Below are 16,832 nucleotides of genomic sequence, written 5' to 3' on the forward strand. Positions count from 1 at the left end.
TGGCAAGAATCTTAGCGAAGAGTTTTAAATCGACATTTAAAAGAGAGATAGGCCTATAATTGCCCATCTCTAGTGGGTCTCTCTGTGGTTTAGGGATAATTATGATGTTGGCCCTGGTGGTGGCGTCATCGAGTGTGCCTCCCTCCAGAAGTGAGTTGAAGAGTGGGCGGAGCATAGGTAGCAGCGATTCTGCAAATTTTTTGTAGTATAGGGCGGTGAAGCCGTCAGGCCCTGGCGCTGCAGAGCGGCGTAACGATTTGATGGCTAATCTAATTTCTTCATCAGTGATCGTTGCATTAAGGCTTTGAAGCTGTGCTATGGATAACGTGGGTAGAGAGCATGAGTTCAGATATTGGGTGAGAGAGGTGATGTCTGTGGGTACGGTAGAGGGGTTGTGCGAGAGGTTATAAAGTGATTTATAGAATTGACGGAATTGTCTGGTCATAACTTGAGGGTCGTGGGTAATGGTGCCGTCAGTACATTTTAGCTTGAGGATACGGTTACGAGTGCGTTTAGCTCGCAGCTTGCGAGCCAAGATGGTGTCTGCTTTATCTGATTTTTCATAAAAAGTTTGTCGAACCCACAACAAAGTTTGTGCTGCCTTTTTAGATAATATTTGCGACAGTTGTCCCTTAACAGCGAGTATTTTTAGATAAGTGCGTCTTTTAGGATGATTGTGGTGTAGGTCTGTCAGGGATGTTAGTGTCTTTTCTAGCTCTAGTATGCGTAACATCTCTGACTTTTTTGATGCAGCTGACAAATTGATAAGGGTGCCCCGGAGGGTGGCCTTATGAGCTTCCCACAGGATGGATGTGGGGATATCAGGAGTAGTGTTAAGGGTAATAAAATCCGTGAGAGCTGTAGTGATAGTCTCAATATTTGATTGTTTCAAGAGGAGGGATTCGTTCAGTCGCCAGTGGCGAGTGGGTCGGGGGCCTATCTGAGAAGAAATTTCTAGTTCGATTGCTAGGTGATCTGACCATGGTACAGGGAGAGTCTGAGCGCCTGCAAGAGATTGAGATGTGGCACGGTCTACAAAGAAGTAGTCAATGCGAGTGTGCAAGTCATGGGGGGGAGAGTAATGTGTGAAACCTCTCGCGTTGGGGTATTGTACTCTCCATGCGTCATATAGATCGTGAAGGGCCAATCGTGACATGAGCGCTTTAGATGTCTTGGCATGTTTGGGGGGTGTGTTAGAGGGGCGTGATCTATCTAGTTTGGGGTCCGCGATAGTATTAAAATCCCCTCCTATAATGATAAGTCCTCGGGGCATCTGGGTAAGTTGATTAAAGAATGTGGCATAGAGGGAACCCTGTTGGTCATTAGGGGCGTAGACTGAGGCCAATATGATTGGGGCGTTGTTATACGTACCCTTGAGGATAAGAAACCGACCCAGTGGATCGGAGATAGAGTCATGTATGGTGATCGGCGTATTGTGGTGGATGAGTATTGCCGTACCTCGGCGTTTAGCGTTCATGGAGGAGTGATAGGCCGTGGGATATTGTTTGGTCGTGAGGGAAGAGTGGGGGGTTTTGAGATGTGTCTCTTGCAGCATAACAATGCTAGATTTACGCCTGTGAAAATATTGGATGGCCATAGCCCTTTTAGTTGGGGAGTTAAGACCGTTTACATTGAGAGTTAAAACTGTCAACTTCATGGTGGGTCAAAAGAGAAAGAGCACAGTAGCAGATGGGATTCACATCCCGACTGGCGGAAAGGGCAGGGAGGGAGAACAGGGAGCAGGTTAGAGATAGTGAGAGAGGGGTTAAGAGTCAGAGGGAAGAAAAGGGGACCTACTCCTTTAGTGGAGCTTGGTCCATTGTAGGCAGAGGGAGTGTCGTCCTGACACATCCATCTGAGTGTGAGGGTGTGTAGAAACAGCAAAAATCGCTGAACGTGAAGTTTAGTGAACATATCAAATTAACGTCTAAAAAGAACGTCTAAACAGAACGGGGTGGCCTAGGGGAGAACAGGGGGCAACACCAACACGGTAACATATTGATGCCAGAATTGTCTTGTAGGACCATTATCAAACTTATTGTTAAAGTACATCAGGAAGTATATAAGGAATTAACATTAATAGAGTACAGTATGAAGCAGAATTTTCTATGTTAGCGTGTCTAATGTAATTGATGTTATTAAATTAAATTAAGCCGGGGTCCATTCCTTCGATGGCGCCAGGGGTCTAGAAGGCAGAGTAGATTGTTGGCTTATTTCTGGTGCATCTTCTAGGAGACCAAACGACTTTAGTAAATCGTATCCTTGGTTTGGGGTCTTGACAGCGTGGGTCGTGCCATTTCTGTTGACCAATAATTGGAAGGGGAAGCCCCACTTGTATTTAATAGAGTGGGTTCTCAAAGTCTTGGTGACATTCAATAGATCTCTCCTTTTCTTTAGGGTCGATGGTGCCAAGTCCTGAAAGAGTTGAAGTTGAGACCCGGAATGGGAGACCGTCGAGAGCCCTCTAACCGCAGTCATAATTTGCTCTTTCGCTTTGAAATAGTGGAAGCGGAGGATAACGTCCCGTGGTGGTTGGGTCGAGGGCGGTTTTGGGCGGAGGGCCCTATGGGCTCGGTCTAAGTGAAGAAGGTCCACTGAGATGTCAGGGCTTATGTGGAGAAAAAGGTCCTTTAGGTAGGCTGGTAGTGCATCGGCAGTTATTGTTTCCGGAATGTTGCGTACGCGGATATTATTCCGCCTATTTCTGTTTTCAATATCCTCGAGCTGGTCTTTATATGTGTCCATCTCTGCCCGTAAATCTGTAAATTCTTGATCCATGACGCTTTGGTATTGACAGATTTCATCTACCTTCTGCTCGAGGGTGCCCGTTCTGGAACCTAGGTCTTCCAATTCCGATTTAAAATCTGCTAGGGCCGATCTCATCTCTGATTGTATCGTTTTAGTGACTATGGCGATCACATCCTGAGCCGACAAAGGAGGGTCGGTACGAGAGGCACCAGCCATGTTTAGGTTGCTTTCAGCTATAGGTGATTGTTTCGGCAGAGAACCTGCTTTTTCCCACGCCCTGATAATACTGGGTTTGGATGGAGCAGGGGCCTTTCGGCGCTTCTGTGGCATTCCGTGAGAAAAAATAAAGTGAAGAATGGAAAGTTCTGTAATACGGAATAAATGCTATGGGGCTTCCCGTGATTAAATGGCAATTAAGGTCTCATTGAAGTAGATGCATCAGAGGCAGATAGTGTTAGCAATAGCAGCGTGTAGTTGTGCCCCCGTTCCGGTCAGACCACCCCATGATCTAGAGGTAGATCTTCATCAGGCGAATTAGTGAAGGCGCTTGTAGTGAGGAACTGGGCTCTGTAAGTTAGGAATGGAGTGGAGGGCGCGGGTGAGCAGCACCATCCAGAGGGAGGGAGGGGGGGTGGGGGTTCAGGTGTTGTGCTTTGCTTTGAGGTGGTGATATATCGGCCGGTGTCTCGAGGGCCGTGTGTGTGTGTACTCTCTGTGAAGCTGAGGCACAGGGTTCCAGGGAGTGTCCAGCAGGGTCCTCCAGCCAGGATCCTCAGTATCAGATGAGGGCGGTGTTGGCGTTGTGAGGTTGCTGTCTCTGCCACCTCCAAGATGGCCGCCAAGCGGGTCCGTTTAGAGTGCGGGGGTAGAGTGCAACTGTACCCTGGCAATGTAGGTAGAGGTATCTAGTGGTGAGTGGTGCCCTGTATGGGGCGCTCTGGGCCTGGCAATGCAGCCGGTGTTGTAATGCTTATTGGCAATGAATGCCACCTCCAATATGGCCGCTGTGCTATGCACTCGTAATAAGAGTGCTAATTTACAGGGTGAGTGTGGATAATTGTGGGGAGCTATGTACCTTTGGTGGGGGGGGGGTCCGATGCCAGGGAGGTCCCCGCAGTATGTGTGTGGAGAGCTGCGTTGGTGGTGTGGAGCTTGTAGCGGCCGGACGCCACCTCCAAGATGGCCGACGGCCGGGTCTGAGCTCTGATTGTAGAGGAGATGCGGCGAGGACCGGAGGTCTGGCAGGTCCCGCTGACACGTCCAGCGGTTGTGGGGAGCTATGTACCTTTGGTGGGGGGGGTCCGATGCCAGGGAGGTCCCCGCAGTATGTGTGTGGAGAGCTGCGTTGGTGGTGTGGAGCTTGTAGCGGCCGGACGCCACCTCCAAGATGGCCGACGGCCGGGTCTGAGCTCTGAGTGCAGAGGAGATGTGGCGAGGACCGGAGGTCTGGCAGGTCCCGCTAACACGTCCAGCGGTGAGCGGAGCCCGGAGCCGTCAGGTGGGGAGCTTCACCAGGTCTGTGTGGTAAGTGTGGTAAGTCCAGCTTACAGTGTGGGGCCCGTCCTGAAGGTCTGCCCCTTCCAATATGGCCGCCGGACGGAGCTCTTCTGGATGAAGCAGCACCCAGCACCGCTTATTATTATGCGATGGTGTTTATCAGCGGCAGCAGGAGGTGAGTAAGCACCTTTGGGAGAGGGGGTCCTGTCTCCGGGGGTATTCCGCAGCTTGCGGGTCAGCGGGAGGCCGCGTCGGGTCTTCACTTAAATCGAGGCCCCAGGCTGAAGGGTGCGACTGGGCCTCAATCCGCAGGAGCTATTTCCAATCGCTCCCCGATTCCGAGGTCGCAGTCCAAGTCACTCCCTGAGTGCTGTAGTTGGGGATCTGTAAACTGGGGGACTTTGTGAGGGGTTTAGGTTAAAAAATAACCAGTTTGAGCCTCTGGGAGTGGGGAGCTCAAAGCAGTGTGTCTGTTCCTCACAGTAGCTAGGCCACACCCCCCCCAGATATGGGCTTTTGTATATCCTACTTTATTCTTAAATCTCTGGTGGCATAAAGTCAGCCTTATGTTTCTACCAAGACATCTGTGATTTGTCAGACATGACATAGAAATATTCCGTTTTGACAATGCTTCAAATCTGTTCATGCAAAAAGAGTCGGGGTTGGTTTTACTCTGAGCACTTGACTGAGGAGACAGGAACTGTATGTTCAAAGATTACAGACACGCCTTACAGGATCCAGTTTTGCTTATTGTTTTACATTTATTCATTTTTGTATTTATTGCACTTTCTACCTTTCGTAGCATTTAATCAATGGTTGTTTCTATCCTCTCCGTTTTCCCCCCCCAGTCCACTGACGTGTAATCTTGTATTTCTCTATCTTATGTGTTCCTGGTGAACATTTAATACACCTATTTGCTGTCTAATTCCGTCAGTGCTGTTGTAACACCACAGAAAAAAATATTTCTGCAGTAAAACTTTCCAGAGTTCTAATTTTAGTAGTTATCTGCAGAACTCCATCCTCGTTCTGTTACAACCACTCCATCCTCCCTCTGTCTTGGCACCAAGTCATAGGTGTATGCCAAGTGGCATTTCCTTGTGATTTAATGTCTGGGAGCTCAGGAAGAGGATAGGAAATGACGATGCCAGAAAACAAACCTCATATTGTCATTGCAAAGCGTTCATTCTTTTTTGTTTATTTTTATGTATTTAAAAGCCGAGTAGCTCCAAGACCCAAAGTATAGTGTGGATCTTTCAAGTTTACTTAGTAAACTAGGTAACTTTGAAGTAAAGTTGACTAATGTCAATGACATGTAAAAGCGATCTGGCTCTGAAGTCCAAAGTGTAATGGCAGTGACACACTCATTCCATGCAATCAGAAACTACAACAAATAAGACAAATAAGGCATTTGTTAAATCAATGATCCTATACATTGAATAGACTGTAACTGTTAAAACATCGGCAAATACTCAAGTTAGCAAGGCCCTTATATTTGACTATTGATTATAGTCTTTATTGTCTAGTAATCTGCCGTTGTTCCTGTCACCACATATACAACAATTGTTGCAAACATTCTAAAACTATGCAGTCTCCCAACTGATAATTTAAATATATCATCATCCATGTTTGAACATCTTACTTGCCCATACATTGGGGGGAATTCAAATGTTTGAAAAGTCGGTTGGGTGTCTGTTTTTTTCCTATTAGACAGGAAAAACCAGACACCCAACTGACTTTTCAAACAATTGAATATCCCCCATTGTCTAACGTTGTGCCCAGTATTAATGTGCGAACTCATATTACCTTTTTTCTTTTTCTTTTTTCTTTTGATTGTTCTATTCGTACAAAGATTTTAAAAAAAGTATAAGATTTATCATGAACTGTATCATTACATGTGTGGGTCTCCTTGTATTTTCTCTAACGTCCTAGTGGATGCTGGGGACTCCGAAAGGACCATGGGGAATAGCGGCTCCGCAGGAGACTGGGCACAAAGTAAAAGCTTTAGGACTAGCTGGTGTGCACTGGCTCCTCCCCCTATGACCCTCCTCCAAGCCTCAGTTAAGATTTTGTGCCCGAACGAGAAGGGTGCAATCTAGGTGGCTCTCCTGAGCTGCTTAGAGTAAAAGTTTAAATAGGTTTTTTTATTTTCAGTGAGACCTGCTGGCAACAGGCTCACTGCATCGAGGGACTAAGGGGAGAAGAAGCGAACTCACCTGCGTGCAGAGTGGATTGGGCTTCTTAGGCTACTGGCCATTAGCTCCAGAGGGACGATCACAGGCCCAGCCATGGATGGGTCCCGGAGCCGCGCCGCCGGCCCCCTTACAGAGCCAGAAGAGTGAAGAGGTCCGGAAAATCGGCGGCAGAAGACGTCCTGTCTTCAATAAGGTAGCGCACAGCACCACAGCTGTGCGCCATTGCTCTCAGCACACTTCACACTCCGGTCACTGAGGGTGCAGGGCGCTGGGGGGGGGCGCCCTGGGACGCAATGAAAATACCTTAAATGGCTAAAAATACATCACATATAGCTCCTGGGCTATATGGATGTATTTAACCCCTGCCAGTTTTCCACAAAAAAGCGGGAGAAAGGCCGCCAAAAAAGGGGCGGAGCCTATCTCCTCAGCACACAAGCGCCATTTTTTCCTCACAGCTCCGTTGGAGGAAGGCTCCCTGACTCTCCCCTGCAGTCCTGCACTACAGAAACAGGGTAAAACAAGAGAGGGGGGGCACTAAATTGGCATATTAATATATACAGCAGCTATATTAGGGAAAAACACTTATATAAGGTTATCCCTGTATATATATAGCGCTCTGGTGTGTGCTGGCAAACTCTCCCTCTGTCTCCCCAAAGGGCTAGTGGGGTCCTGTCCTCTGTCAGAGCATTCCCTGTGTGTGTGCTGTGTGTCGGTACGCTGTGTCGACATGTACGAGGAGGAAAATGGTGTGGAGGTGGAGCAATTGCCTGTGTTAGTGATGTCACCCCCTAGGGAGTCGACACCTGACTGGATGGTCTTATGGAAAGAATTACGTGATAGTGTCGGCACTTTACAAAAGACTGTTGACGACATGAGACAGCCGGCAAATCAGTTAATACCTGTACAGGCGTCTCAAACACCGTCAGGGGCTATAAAACGCCCGTTACCTCAGGTCGATACAGACACTGACACGGACACTGACTCCAGTGTCGACGGTGAGGAAACAAACGTTACATGATCACGGCAATGAAGGAGGTTTTGAACATTTCTGATACTACAAGTACCACAAAAAAGGGTATTATGTGGGGTGTGAAAAAACTACCCGTAGTTTTTCCTGAATCAGATGAATTAAATGAGGTGTGTGATGAAGCGTGGGTTTCCCCCGATAAAAAACTGCTAATTTCTAAAAAATTATTGGCATTATACCCTTTCCCGCCAGAGGTTAGGGCGCGTTGGGAAACACCCCCTAGCGTAGATAAGGCGCTCACGCGCTTATCAAAACAAGTGGCGTTACCGTCTCCTGATACGGCCGCCCTCAAGGAACCAGCTGATAGGAAGCTGGAAAATATCCTTAAAAGTATATACACACATACTGGTATTATACTGCGACCAGCAATCGCCTCAGCCTGGATGTGCAGTGCTGGGGTGGCTTGGTCGGATTCCCTGACTGAAAATATTGATACCCTGGACAGGGACAATATATTATTGACTATAGAGCATTTAAAGGATGCATTTCTATATATGCGAGATGCACAGAGGGATATTTGCACTCTGGCATCAAGAGTAAGTGCGATGTCCATTTCTGCCAGAAGAGGATTATGGACGCGACAGTGGTCAGGGGATGCGGATTCCAAACGGCATATGGAAGTATTGCCGTATAAAGGGGAGGAGTTATTTGGGGTCGGTCTATCGGACCTGGTGGCCACGGCAACGGCTGGAAAATCCACCTTTTTACCCCAAGTCACCTCGCAGCAGAAAAAGATACCGTCTTTTCAGGCTCAGTCCTTTCGTCCCCATAAGGGCAAGCGGGCAAAAGGCCACTCATATCTGCCCCGGGGCAGAGGAAGGGGAAAAAGACTGCAGCAAACAGCCTCTTCCCACGAACAGAAGCCCTCCCCCGCTTCTGCCAAGTCCTCAGCATGACGCTGGGGCCTTACAAGCGGACTCAGGCACGGTGGGGGCCCGTCTCAAGAATTTCAGCGCGCAGTGGGCTCACTCGCAAGTGGACCCCTGGATCCTGCAGGTAGTATCTCAGGGGTACAAATTGGAATTCGAGACGTCTCCCCCTCGCCGGTTCCTGAAGTCTGCTTTACCAACGTCTCCCCACGACAGGGAGGCGGTATTGGAAGCCATTCACAAGCTGTATTCCCAGCAGGTGATAATCAAGGTACCCCTCCTACAACAGGGAAAGGGGTATTATTCCACGCTGTTTGTGGTACCGAAGCCGGACGGCTCGGTGAGACCCATTTTAAATCTGAAATCCTTGAACACTTACATAAAAAGGTTCAAGTTCAAGATGGAGTCACTCAGAGCAGTGATAGCGAACCTGGAAGAAGGGGACTATATGGTGTCTCTGGACATCAAGGATGCTTACCTCCATATCCCAATTTGCCCTTCTCACCAAGGGTACCTCAGGTTTGTGGTACAGAACTGTCACTATCCGTTTCAGACGCTGCCGTTTGGATTGTCCACGGCACCCCGGGTCTTTACCAAGGTAATGGCCGAAATGATGATTCTTCTTCGAAGAAAAGGCGTCTTAATTATCCCTTACTTGGACGATCTCCTGATAAGGGCAAGGTCCAGAGAACAGTTAGAGGTCGGAGTAGCACTATCTCAAGTAGTACTACAACAGCACGGATGGATTCTAAATATTCCAAAATCGCAGCTGATTCCGACGACACGTCTGCTGTTCCTAGGGATGATTCTGGACACAGTACAGAAAAAGGTGTTTCTCCCGGAGGAGAAAGCCAAGGAGTTATCCGACCTAGTCAGGAACCTCCTAAGACCAGGCCAAGTGTCAGTACATCAATGCACAAGGGTCCTGGGAAAGATGGTGGCTTCTTACGAAGCGATTCCATTCGGCAGATTCCACGCAAGAACTTTTCAGTGGGATCTGCTGGACAAATGGTCCGGATCGCATCTTCAAATGCATCAGCGGATAACCCTGTCTCCAAGGACAAGGGTGTCTCTCCTGTGGTGGTTACAGAGTGCTCATCTCCTAGAGGGCCGCAGATTCGGCATTCAGGATTGGGTCCTGGTGACCACGGATGCTAGCCTGAGAGGCTGGGGAGCAGTCACACAGGGAAGAAATTTCCAGGGCTTGTGGTCAAGCATGGAAACGTCACTTCACATAAATATCCTGGAACTAAGGGCTATTTACAATGCCCTAAGTCAGGCAAGACCTCTGCTTCAGGGTCAGCCGGTGTTGATCCAGTCGGACAACATCACGGCAGTCGCCCACGTAAACAGACAGGGCGGCACAAGAAACAGGAGGGCAATGATGGAAGTGGCAAGGATTCTTCGCTGGGCGGAGAATCATGTGATAGCACTGTCAGCAGTGTTCATTCCGGGAGTGGACAACTGGGAAGCAGACTTCCTCAGCAGACACGATCTTCACCCGGGGGAGTGGGGACTTCACCCAGAAGTCTTCCACATGATTGTAAACCGTTGGGAAAAACCAAAGGTGGACATGATGGCGTCCCGCCTCAACAAAAAACTGGACAGATATTGCGCCAGGTCAAGGGACCCTCAGGCAATAGCTGTGGACGCTCTGGTAACACCGTGGGTGTACCAGTCAGTGTATGTGTTCCCTCCTCTTCCTCTCATACCAAAAGTACTGAGAATCATAAGAAGGAGAGGAGTAAAGACTATACTCGTGGCTCCGGATTGGCCAAGAAGGATTGGTACCCGGAAATTCAAGAGATGCTCACGGAAGACCCGTGGCCTCTACCTCTAAGAAAGGACCTGCTCCAGCAGGGACCATGTCTGTTCCAAGACTTACCGCGGCTGCGTTTGACGGCATGGCGGTTGAACGCCGGATCCTGAAGGAAAAAGGCATTCCGGATGAAGTCATCCCTACCCTGATCAAAGCCAGGAAGGATGTAACCATACAACATTATCACCGTATTTGGCGTAAATATGTTGCGTGGTGCGAGGCCAGGAAGGCCCCTACAGAGGAATTTCAACTGGGTCGTTTCCTGCATTTCCTGCAAACAGGACTGTCTATGGGCCTCAAATTAGGGTCCATTAAGGTTCAAATTTCGGCCCTGTCAATATTCTTCCAAAAAGAACTGGCTTCTGTTCCTGAAGTTCAGACGTTTGTCAAGGGAGTACTGCATATACAGCCTCCTTTTGTGCCTCCAGTGGCACCTTGGGATCTCAATGTAGTTTTGGGATTCCTAAAATCACATTGGTTTGAACCACTTACCACTGTGGACTTAAAATATCTCACATGGAAAGTGGTAATGCTGTTAGCCCTGGCTTCAGCCAGGCGTGTCTCAGAATTGGCGGCTTTATCCTATAAAAGCCCTTACCTAATTTTTCATACGGACAGGGCAGAATTGAGGACTCGTCCTCAATTTCTCCCTAAGGTGGTTTCAGCATTTCACTTAAACCAGCCTATTGTGGTGCCTGCGGCTACTAGGGACTTGGAGGATTCCAAGTTGCTGGACGTAGTCAGGGCCCTGAAAATATATGTTTCCAGGACGGCTGGAGTCAGGAAATCTGATTCGCTGTTTATCCTGTATGCACCCAACAAGCTGGGTGCTCCTGCTTCTAAGCAGACGATTGCTCGTTGGATTTGTAGTACAATTCAGCTTGCACATTCTGTGGCAGGCCTGCCACAGCCAAAATCTGTAAAAGCCCATTCCACACGGAAAGTGGGCTCATCTTGGGCGGCTGCCCGAGGGGTCTCGGCTTTACAACTTTGCCGAGCAGCTACTTGGTCAGGGGCAAACACGTTTGCTAAATTCTACAAATTTGATACCCTGGCTGAGGAGGACCTGGAGTTCTCTCATTCGGTGCTGCAGAGTCATCCGCACTCTCCCGCCCGTTTGGGAGCTTTGGTATAATCCCCATGGTCCTGACGGAGTCCCCAGCATCCACTAGGACGTTAGAGAAAATAAGAATTTACTTACCGATAATTCTATTTCTCATAGTCCGTAGTGGATGCTGGGCGCCCATCCCAAGTGCGGATTGTCTGCAATACTTGTACATAGTTATTGTTACAAAAATCGGGTTATTATTGTTGTGAGCCATCTTTTCAGAGGCTCCTCTGTTATCATGCTGTTTACTGGGTTCAGATCACAAGTTGTACGGTGTGATTGGTGTGGCTGGTATGAGTCTTACCCGGGATTCAAAATCCTTCCTTATTGTGTACGCTCGTCCGGGCACAGTATCCTAACTGAGGCTTGGAGGAGGGTCATAGGGGGAGGAGCCAGTGCACACCAGCTAGTCCTAAAGCTTTTACTTTGTGCCCAGTTTCCTGCGGAGCCGCTATTCCCCATGGTCCTTTTGGAGTCCCCAGCATCCACTACGGACTATGAGAAATAGAATTATCGGTAAGTAAATTCTTATTTTCTTCTGTGGTGCAGCATTCTTGATTGCACCATTTACATTTTATGGGCTTAATTCAATTCAACGCAATGTTCATAGCACTTTGAAAGAGGTGCCAGAGCTATTCAGTAGTTGGAAGATGCCAGTTCTCACTCCTTAGGCCGGGTGTTTAGTCGCGATAACTGGCATTCTCCGACTTTAGTGCCTGCCGCATTATTGTTAGCAGCGCAATAAAGGCAGAAAACAGCATTTCGGGACTAGTTTAGTCACATTTCTGCTCGCACCTCAGGAAGGAGTGTGAGTAGAAATCCTCTAGTTGGGCTTAATGTTGCGGCCAATTGAATGGCCCCAGGACCTCCTTCCCGGCCGTATTAACATCCCAACTGGCATGCCCATATGGATTTGGTTGATCAGAAAGGGCAGCCATTGCACCATGTTTAGGTGCCTTTCTCATAGGCCAATGATTCATTTTACATTGTGCCATATTGGGTCATTCCATGCTTTCCATCTATGTATATATCAAGTCGTTGACTGAGAGAGAAATGAAGGTGGGTGCATAGCGACCATGTGTACACTGATCTGGTTGCTTGGCACTGTGTCTGAACAACTTTAACTGAGCAGTTTACCTATGTATGTGTGTTGCCATATTACTTTAGCAACTTTAACAACAGAATTTGATGAAAAGACAGATTACATTGTCAGCAGCAATCAGAGTGAATGACCAAATCTAGCTACATAGAGCTTCCTTGGTCCTTTGGCAAATACCAACATCTATTTATATGCCATCACATTACAGGTTGAGTATCCCTTATCCAAAATGCTTGGGACCAGAAGTATTTTGGATATCGGATTTTTCTGTATTTTGGAATAATTGCATACCATAATGAGATATCATGATGATGGGACCTAAGTCTAAGCACATAATTCATTTATGTTTCATATACACCTTATACACACAGCCTGAAGGTCATTTAATACAATATTTTCAATAACTTTGTGCATTATACAAAGTGTTTGCACATTGAGCCATCAGAAAACAAAGGTTTCACTATCTCACTCTCACTCAAAAAATTCTGTATTTCGGAATATTTAGATTTGGGATACTCAACGGGTATGGGTCGTTGGATAGACACAACTTAGGTCGACAGTCATTGGGTTGACCATGGAAGGTCGACATGCAGTAGGTTGACAGGTACAATAGGTCGTCATGTACTTTGACTGTTTTTGGTGTCGTTTTCTCCGTAAAGTGACGGGGAACCCAAATTAGTGCACCGTATCCCCTCGCATGGCTCGCTTCGCTCGCCATGCTTCGGGCAAGGTGTCTCGCTCTGCTACCGCTTCGCTCGGCACAGATTACCATTCCAATCGTAGTCCACGTGGATCGTTAAGTATGAAAAAATCCAAAAAATGAAAAGAAAAAAAATGTGAAAAACTCATGTCGACCTAATACATGTCGACCTAACACATGTTGACCTAATTGCATTGTCGACCTTCAGTGGTCGACCTAAATTGTGTCGACCTAACAACCGTAACCCTACTCAACCTGTACCAGATTTTCCATCCTGTCCTTTAAATTCCTGTCTAAGATTTTTTTGGACATATTGGTTGCTTGATGATACACAATATAGAGTTAGCCCAGTTTGGTTGAAATGAACCAGATCGTCATATCTGCATGTGTAATGTGCTTTACACAGCATTGTTTAGCAGCTTGTTGTGTGTTCTGAGTTAGGTGACATTATTTCAAACTCTATCTCACTTTTGTATTGGTTCTTTCCAAGCATCTTTGGCACAGTTGCGTAGATCTTACAAAGCGATCCAAACGTTTTATTTGTTGTGTGTTTTATCGACTGCAAACATTGCAAATGCTGAATTGCAAGCATTGCATCATTTTATAAACGTTGTATAAAATTTATGCAAAAACTTTGTGGAATCTGTATGTCTCATCCTTTATAGTCTTGCCTACATGATAAACAAATAATGTTGCGTCCATTCATGACACTTCAAATTATGAGATATTGGGGTATATTAAGAAGCAGTGACTTTTATCACCAGCCACTTTTCGGCGGGTTGGTGCTGCAAATTTAAAGTGACACTAACATTTAGTGTAAAGCATGCTGGGCTGTGCACTGAATGTTAGTGCCACTTTCAGTTTTCAGATCCATCCTGCCAAGAAGCTAAGTATAGCCCATTATGTTGGATTGGACTCTCTACATATGTGTATGTGTTTGTCTTCAGAATATCAAAAAACCCTGGCAATAGGTATCCACACTCTTTCACAGATTAAACTATAGAAGATAATGCAAAAACTCCACATAGCTCTATCACCACATTACATCAGTATAAAATGTATATTTGTAAGTACAGAAACCGTAGAATTATTTAGGAGGAAAAATTGATTTTCAAAACGGCAGCAAAAAAGTATCAGAATTGAAGTTACTTGAGATAAATATGTAATTATTGGAGGAAAGAGTTCCTGCTGCACAGAATACTTCCTGCCTGTAATCCAATTGAAGGACCACACGCCTTCATCTACTGAAAATACTGAGGTAACAATACCTTGGGGTATATTCAATTGAAGTCGAAAACTGCCGTCTGTCAAAAAGACGTCCGTTTTCGACTATTTAAGGTCGAATCCTGATTCAACCTATTCAATATTTCCCTAAATATTTCAACAAGTCAATAAATTCGACTTGTCGAAAAGCACGTGGATCGGCGGTATAGCTGCCAATCCACGTGCTTGTGTCGAAAACGGGGCCAAATCCGACAGGTTTTGGCCCCCTTTTCTACCATCTCAGTCCGACATCAAAATGATGTCGGACTGAGATGCGGACTCAGAGGAGGCGAGGGGGTGAGCCGCAGGGAGACAGGGGTCCACCGGCGGGCATACAGGGAGATCAGCGCTACAGTAGCGCTGCAGCTGGATGTCACTCACCCGCCCGACCTCACGACAGCGTCCACTCGGCTCCAGCACGCTGCTGAAGCCGGGTGGAAGCTGCCGTGAGGTCGGGCGGCTGAGTGACATCCTGCTGCAGCGCTACTGTAGCGCTGATCTTCCCTGTATGCCCGCCGGCCTTCCCCCGGTGGTCTCCACGGAGCTCGCCCCCCTTCTCCTCCTCTGCGTCCCATTTAAATTCGACTTGAAAAAGTCAAATTAAGATGGGATTGAATAGGGGTTGTCGGATCCATTCCGACAAATACATGTCAGAATGGATCCGACTTTAATTGAATATACCCTCTTGTATTTAAACTGGCCATACAATCAGCGGACCTGCCACACTCTGTTTTATTTAGAGTCAAGTAAAATGCTATTAGTTTGGAACACATCTGTGTGGACTATTGTCTTGCACATTTGACTCAAAGGGGCCTGTTAGTGAGGTCATGTGATGAAGAGACAGACTGCTCTATGCCTGGGCCAAATCTCATCTCAACAGCTTTCCTTGTACCACTGAAGTAATGGTTGCTTGAGGCTACAAAGTCTCATATGTGGAGGTTTCTTGCAATTCTCCATTGAATAAATTGTATTCCAAAGTTTGCCAATGTGTATGTGCATCAAATCAAGATTCTTGGAAAGCTGCAGCTGGTTGCAATCATTCTTAGGAATTGCATGTGTGTCATTCAATACAAATCCATTGTTTTCAGAGTTGGTAAGAGGTATCTACCATTTGCTATAGACGGTACATGTGTGTAGACCCCAGTCTGCAGTTCTGCCCTCATCAGAGCGGGATTAAGAGTGTTGGAGGCTCGGGGCACTTAAGACAAGGGGCAACCTATGCAGAGTGCTTCCCTGTGGACACCATACAATACAAAGAGCATTCCAGTGGCTGCCACACAACAGAGAGAATCCCAGTAACTGCCAGACAAAACGGAGAACATTTTAGTGTCCATCATACAATACACGTTCCCCATGCACTCACCCCCTTATCCAGATGTGTTTTACATCTTGCTGGTGATGTGGCAGGAATTAAGGGATTTGTGTTATTATGGTGGTCATTATAGGGTGACAAATTGTGTAGAGTACAACAGGAAAATATTGGCTAGAGAACCCTAGCATGTGTCCCTGACTATAGTACATTTACAGTACATAGGCGGCCAAACCACAGGAAGTGCAGGTCTAAAGCCCAGAACATCTATTGCAGAATATTGAACACATGCGGCGTGATGTAATGCTGCCCAAGTCCGGCGGCTGTGCGGGATGCTGGCTGAACGCAGACGTTTTTTTAAAGGGACAATCACTTACAAAGCATGGTTTTGTCTTGTAAGTGATTGCCCCTTTTAAAAAAAAGTCCCAAGTATGGCCGTCATCCCTCACACCCACCAGACTCTAGCGGCATTACATCCCACCGATGGTGTGCAAAATGAATGTGTCCAAAAATAAATGTATTTACACTTCTGGCCAACTCTGCATAGCCACAGTTCTGTTAGCTTGCCATCACAGCACACTGCCTACACATGAACACCCCGTTACAGCCCAAGTACACCCTCTCAGTTGCAGGTGGAGATTGCCCTGAAATGCATACAACTCTGCATCGTCTGTGCTTGTGTATGTTTGGTTCTGGAGTAGAAGCAGTGCAAAAAATAAAAAAATAAAAATGGGCGTACGTTCAACTCTGTATCAGTCACCTTGTGCGTTAACATATCAAAGTAAGAACATATTGCTGACCTTTGTTTATACATGAGACTGAGATTAATTAGTATTTTGTTCTGCCCCCTATGTTCTATTCCCATGTTAGACAACAGTGGGCATCACCGTCATGATGTCTCTAGAGCAGGAGTGGGCAAGTTACAACCAGGGGACCATCTGCAGCCCTCAAAACAATGGGGTTTACACCTTTTGTTCATATATCTCAACAAACTATGCAGCCTGTGAATGGATTGCTAAGGGTTTATTTTTTATTGTACAATACCGTAGACTACAGTCTGGTTGGAATGCAGAGACTTAAACTTTGCATGCTTGTTAAGTTTTCTGTGAGACAGGATCCGTAGAGCAGACAGCAACAGAGAAGGATGGGTAGCAGTAGCATAGTGGTGCAGAAGGGCTAATCCTTGGGTACAGTGTTCTAT

General features: G+C 46.9%; 1 protein-coding gene across 3 annotated transcripts in view; it reads left to right on the plus strand.

The window, feature by feature from the left end:
* Positions 1 to 16,832, plus strand: part of MYO1D (myosin ID) — a 341,746-nt gene that overhangs the window by 130,624 nt on the left and 194,290 nt on the right. Inside the window, exon 1 of one of the 3 annotated variants that reach the window (XM_063959994.1) lies at positions 4,126 to 4,272. The exons of 1 other annotated variant lie outside the window; for it this stretch is intronic. In XM_063959994.1, the coding sequence (XP_063816064.1) occupies positions 4,175 to 4,272 (98 nt within the window). In that variant the 5' untranslated portion in view covers positions 4,126 to 4,174. Of the gene's footprint in view, positions 1 to 4,125; positions 4,273 to 4,342; positions 4,421 to 16,832 lie in introns of those variants that run through there. One more of the 3 variants, XM_063959998.1, reaches the window with a different exon arrangement.

Source organism: Pseudophryne corroboree, chromosome 3 (assembly GCF_028390025.1).
Source record: "Pseudophryne corroboree isolate aPseCor3 chromosome 3, aPseCor3.hap2, whole genome shotgun sequence".
Taxonomy (NCBI): Eukaryota; Metazoa; Chordata; class Amphibia; order Anura; family Myobatrachidae; genus Pseudophryne; species Pseudophryne corroboree.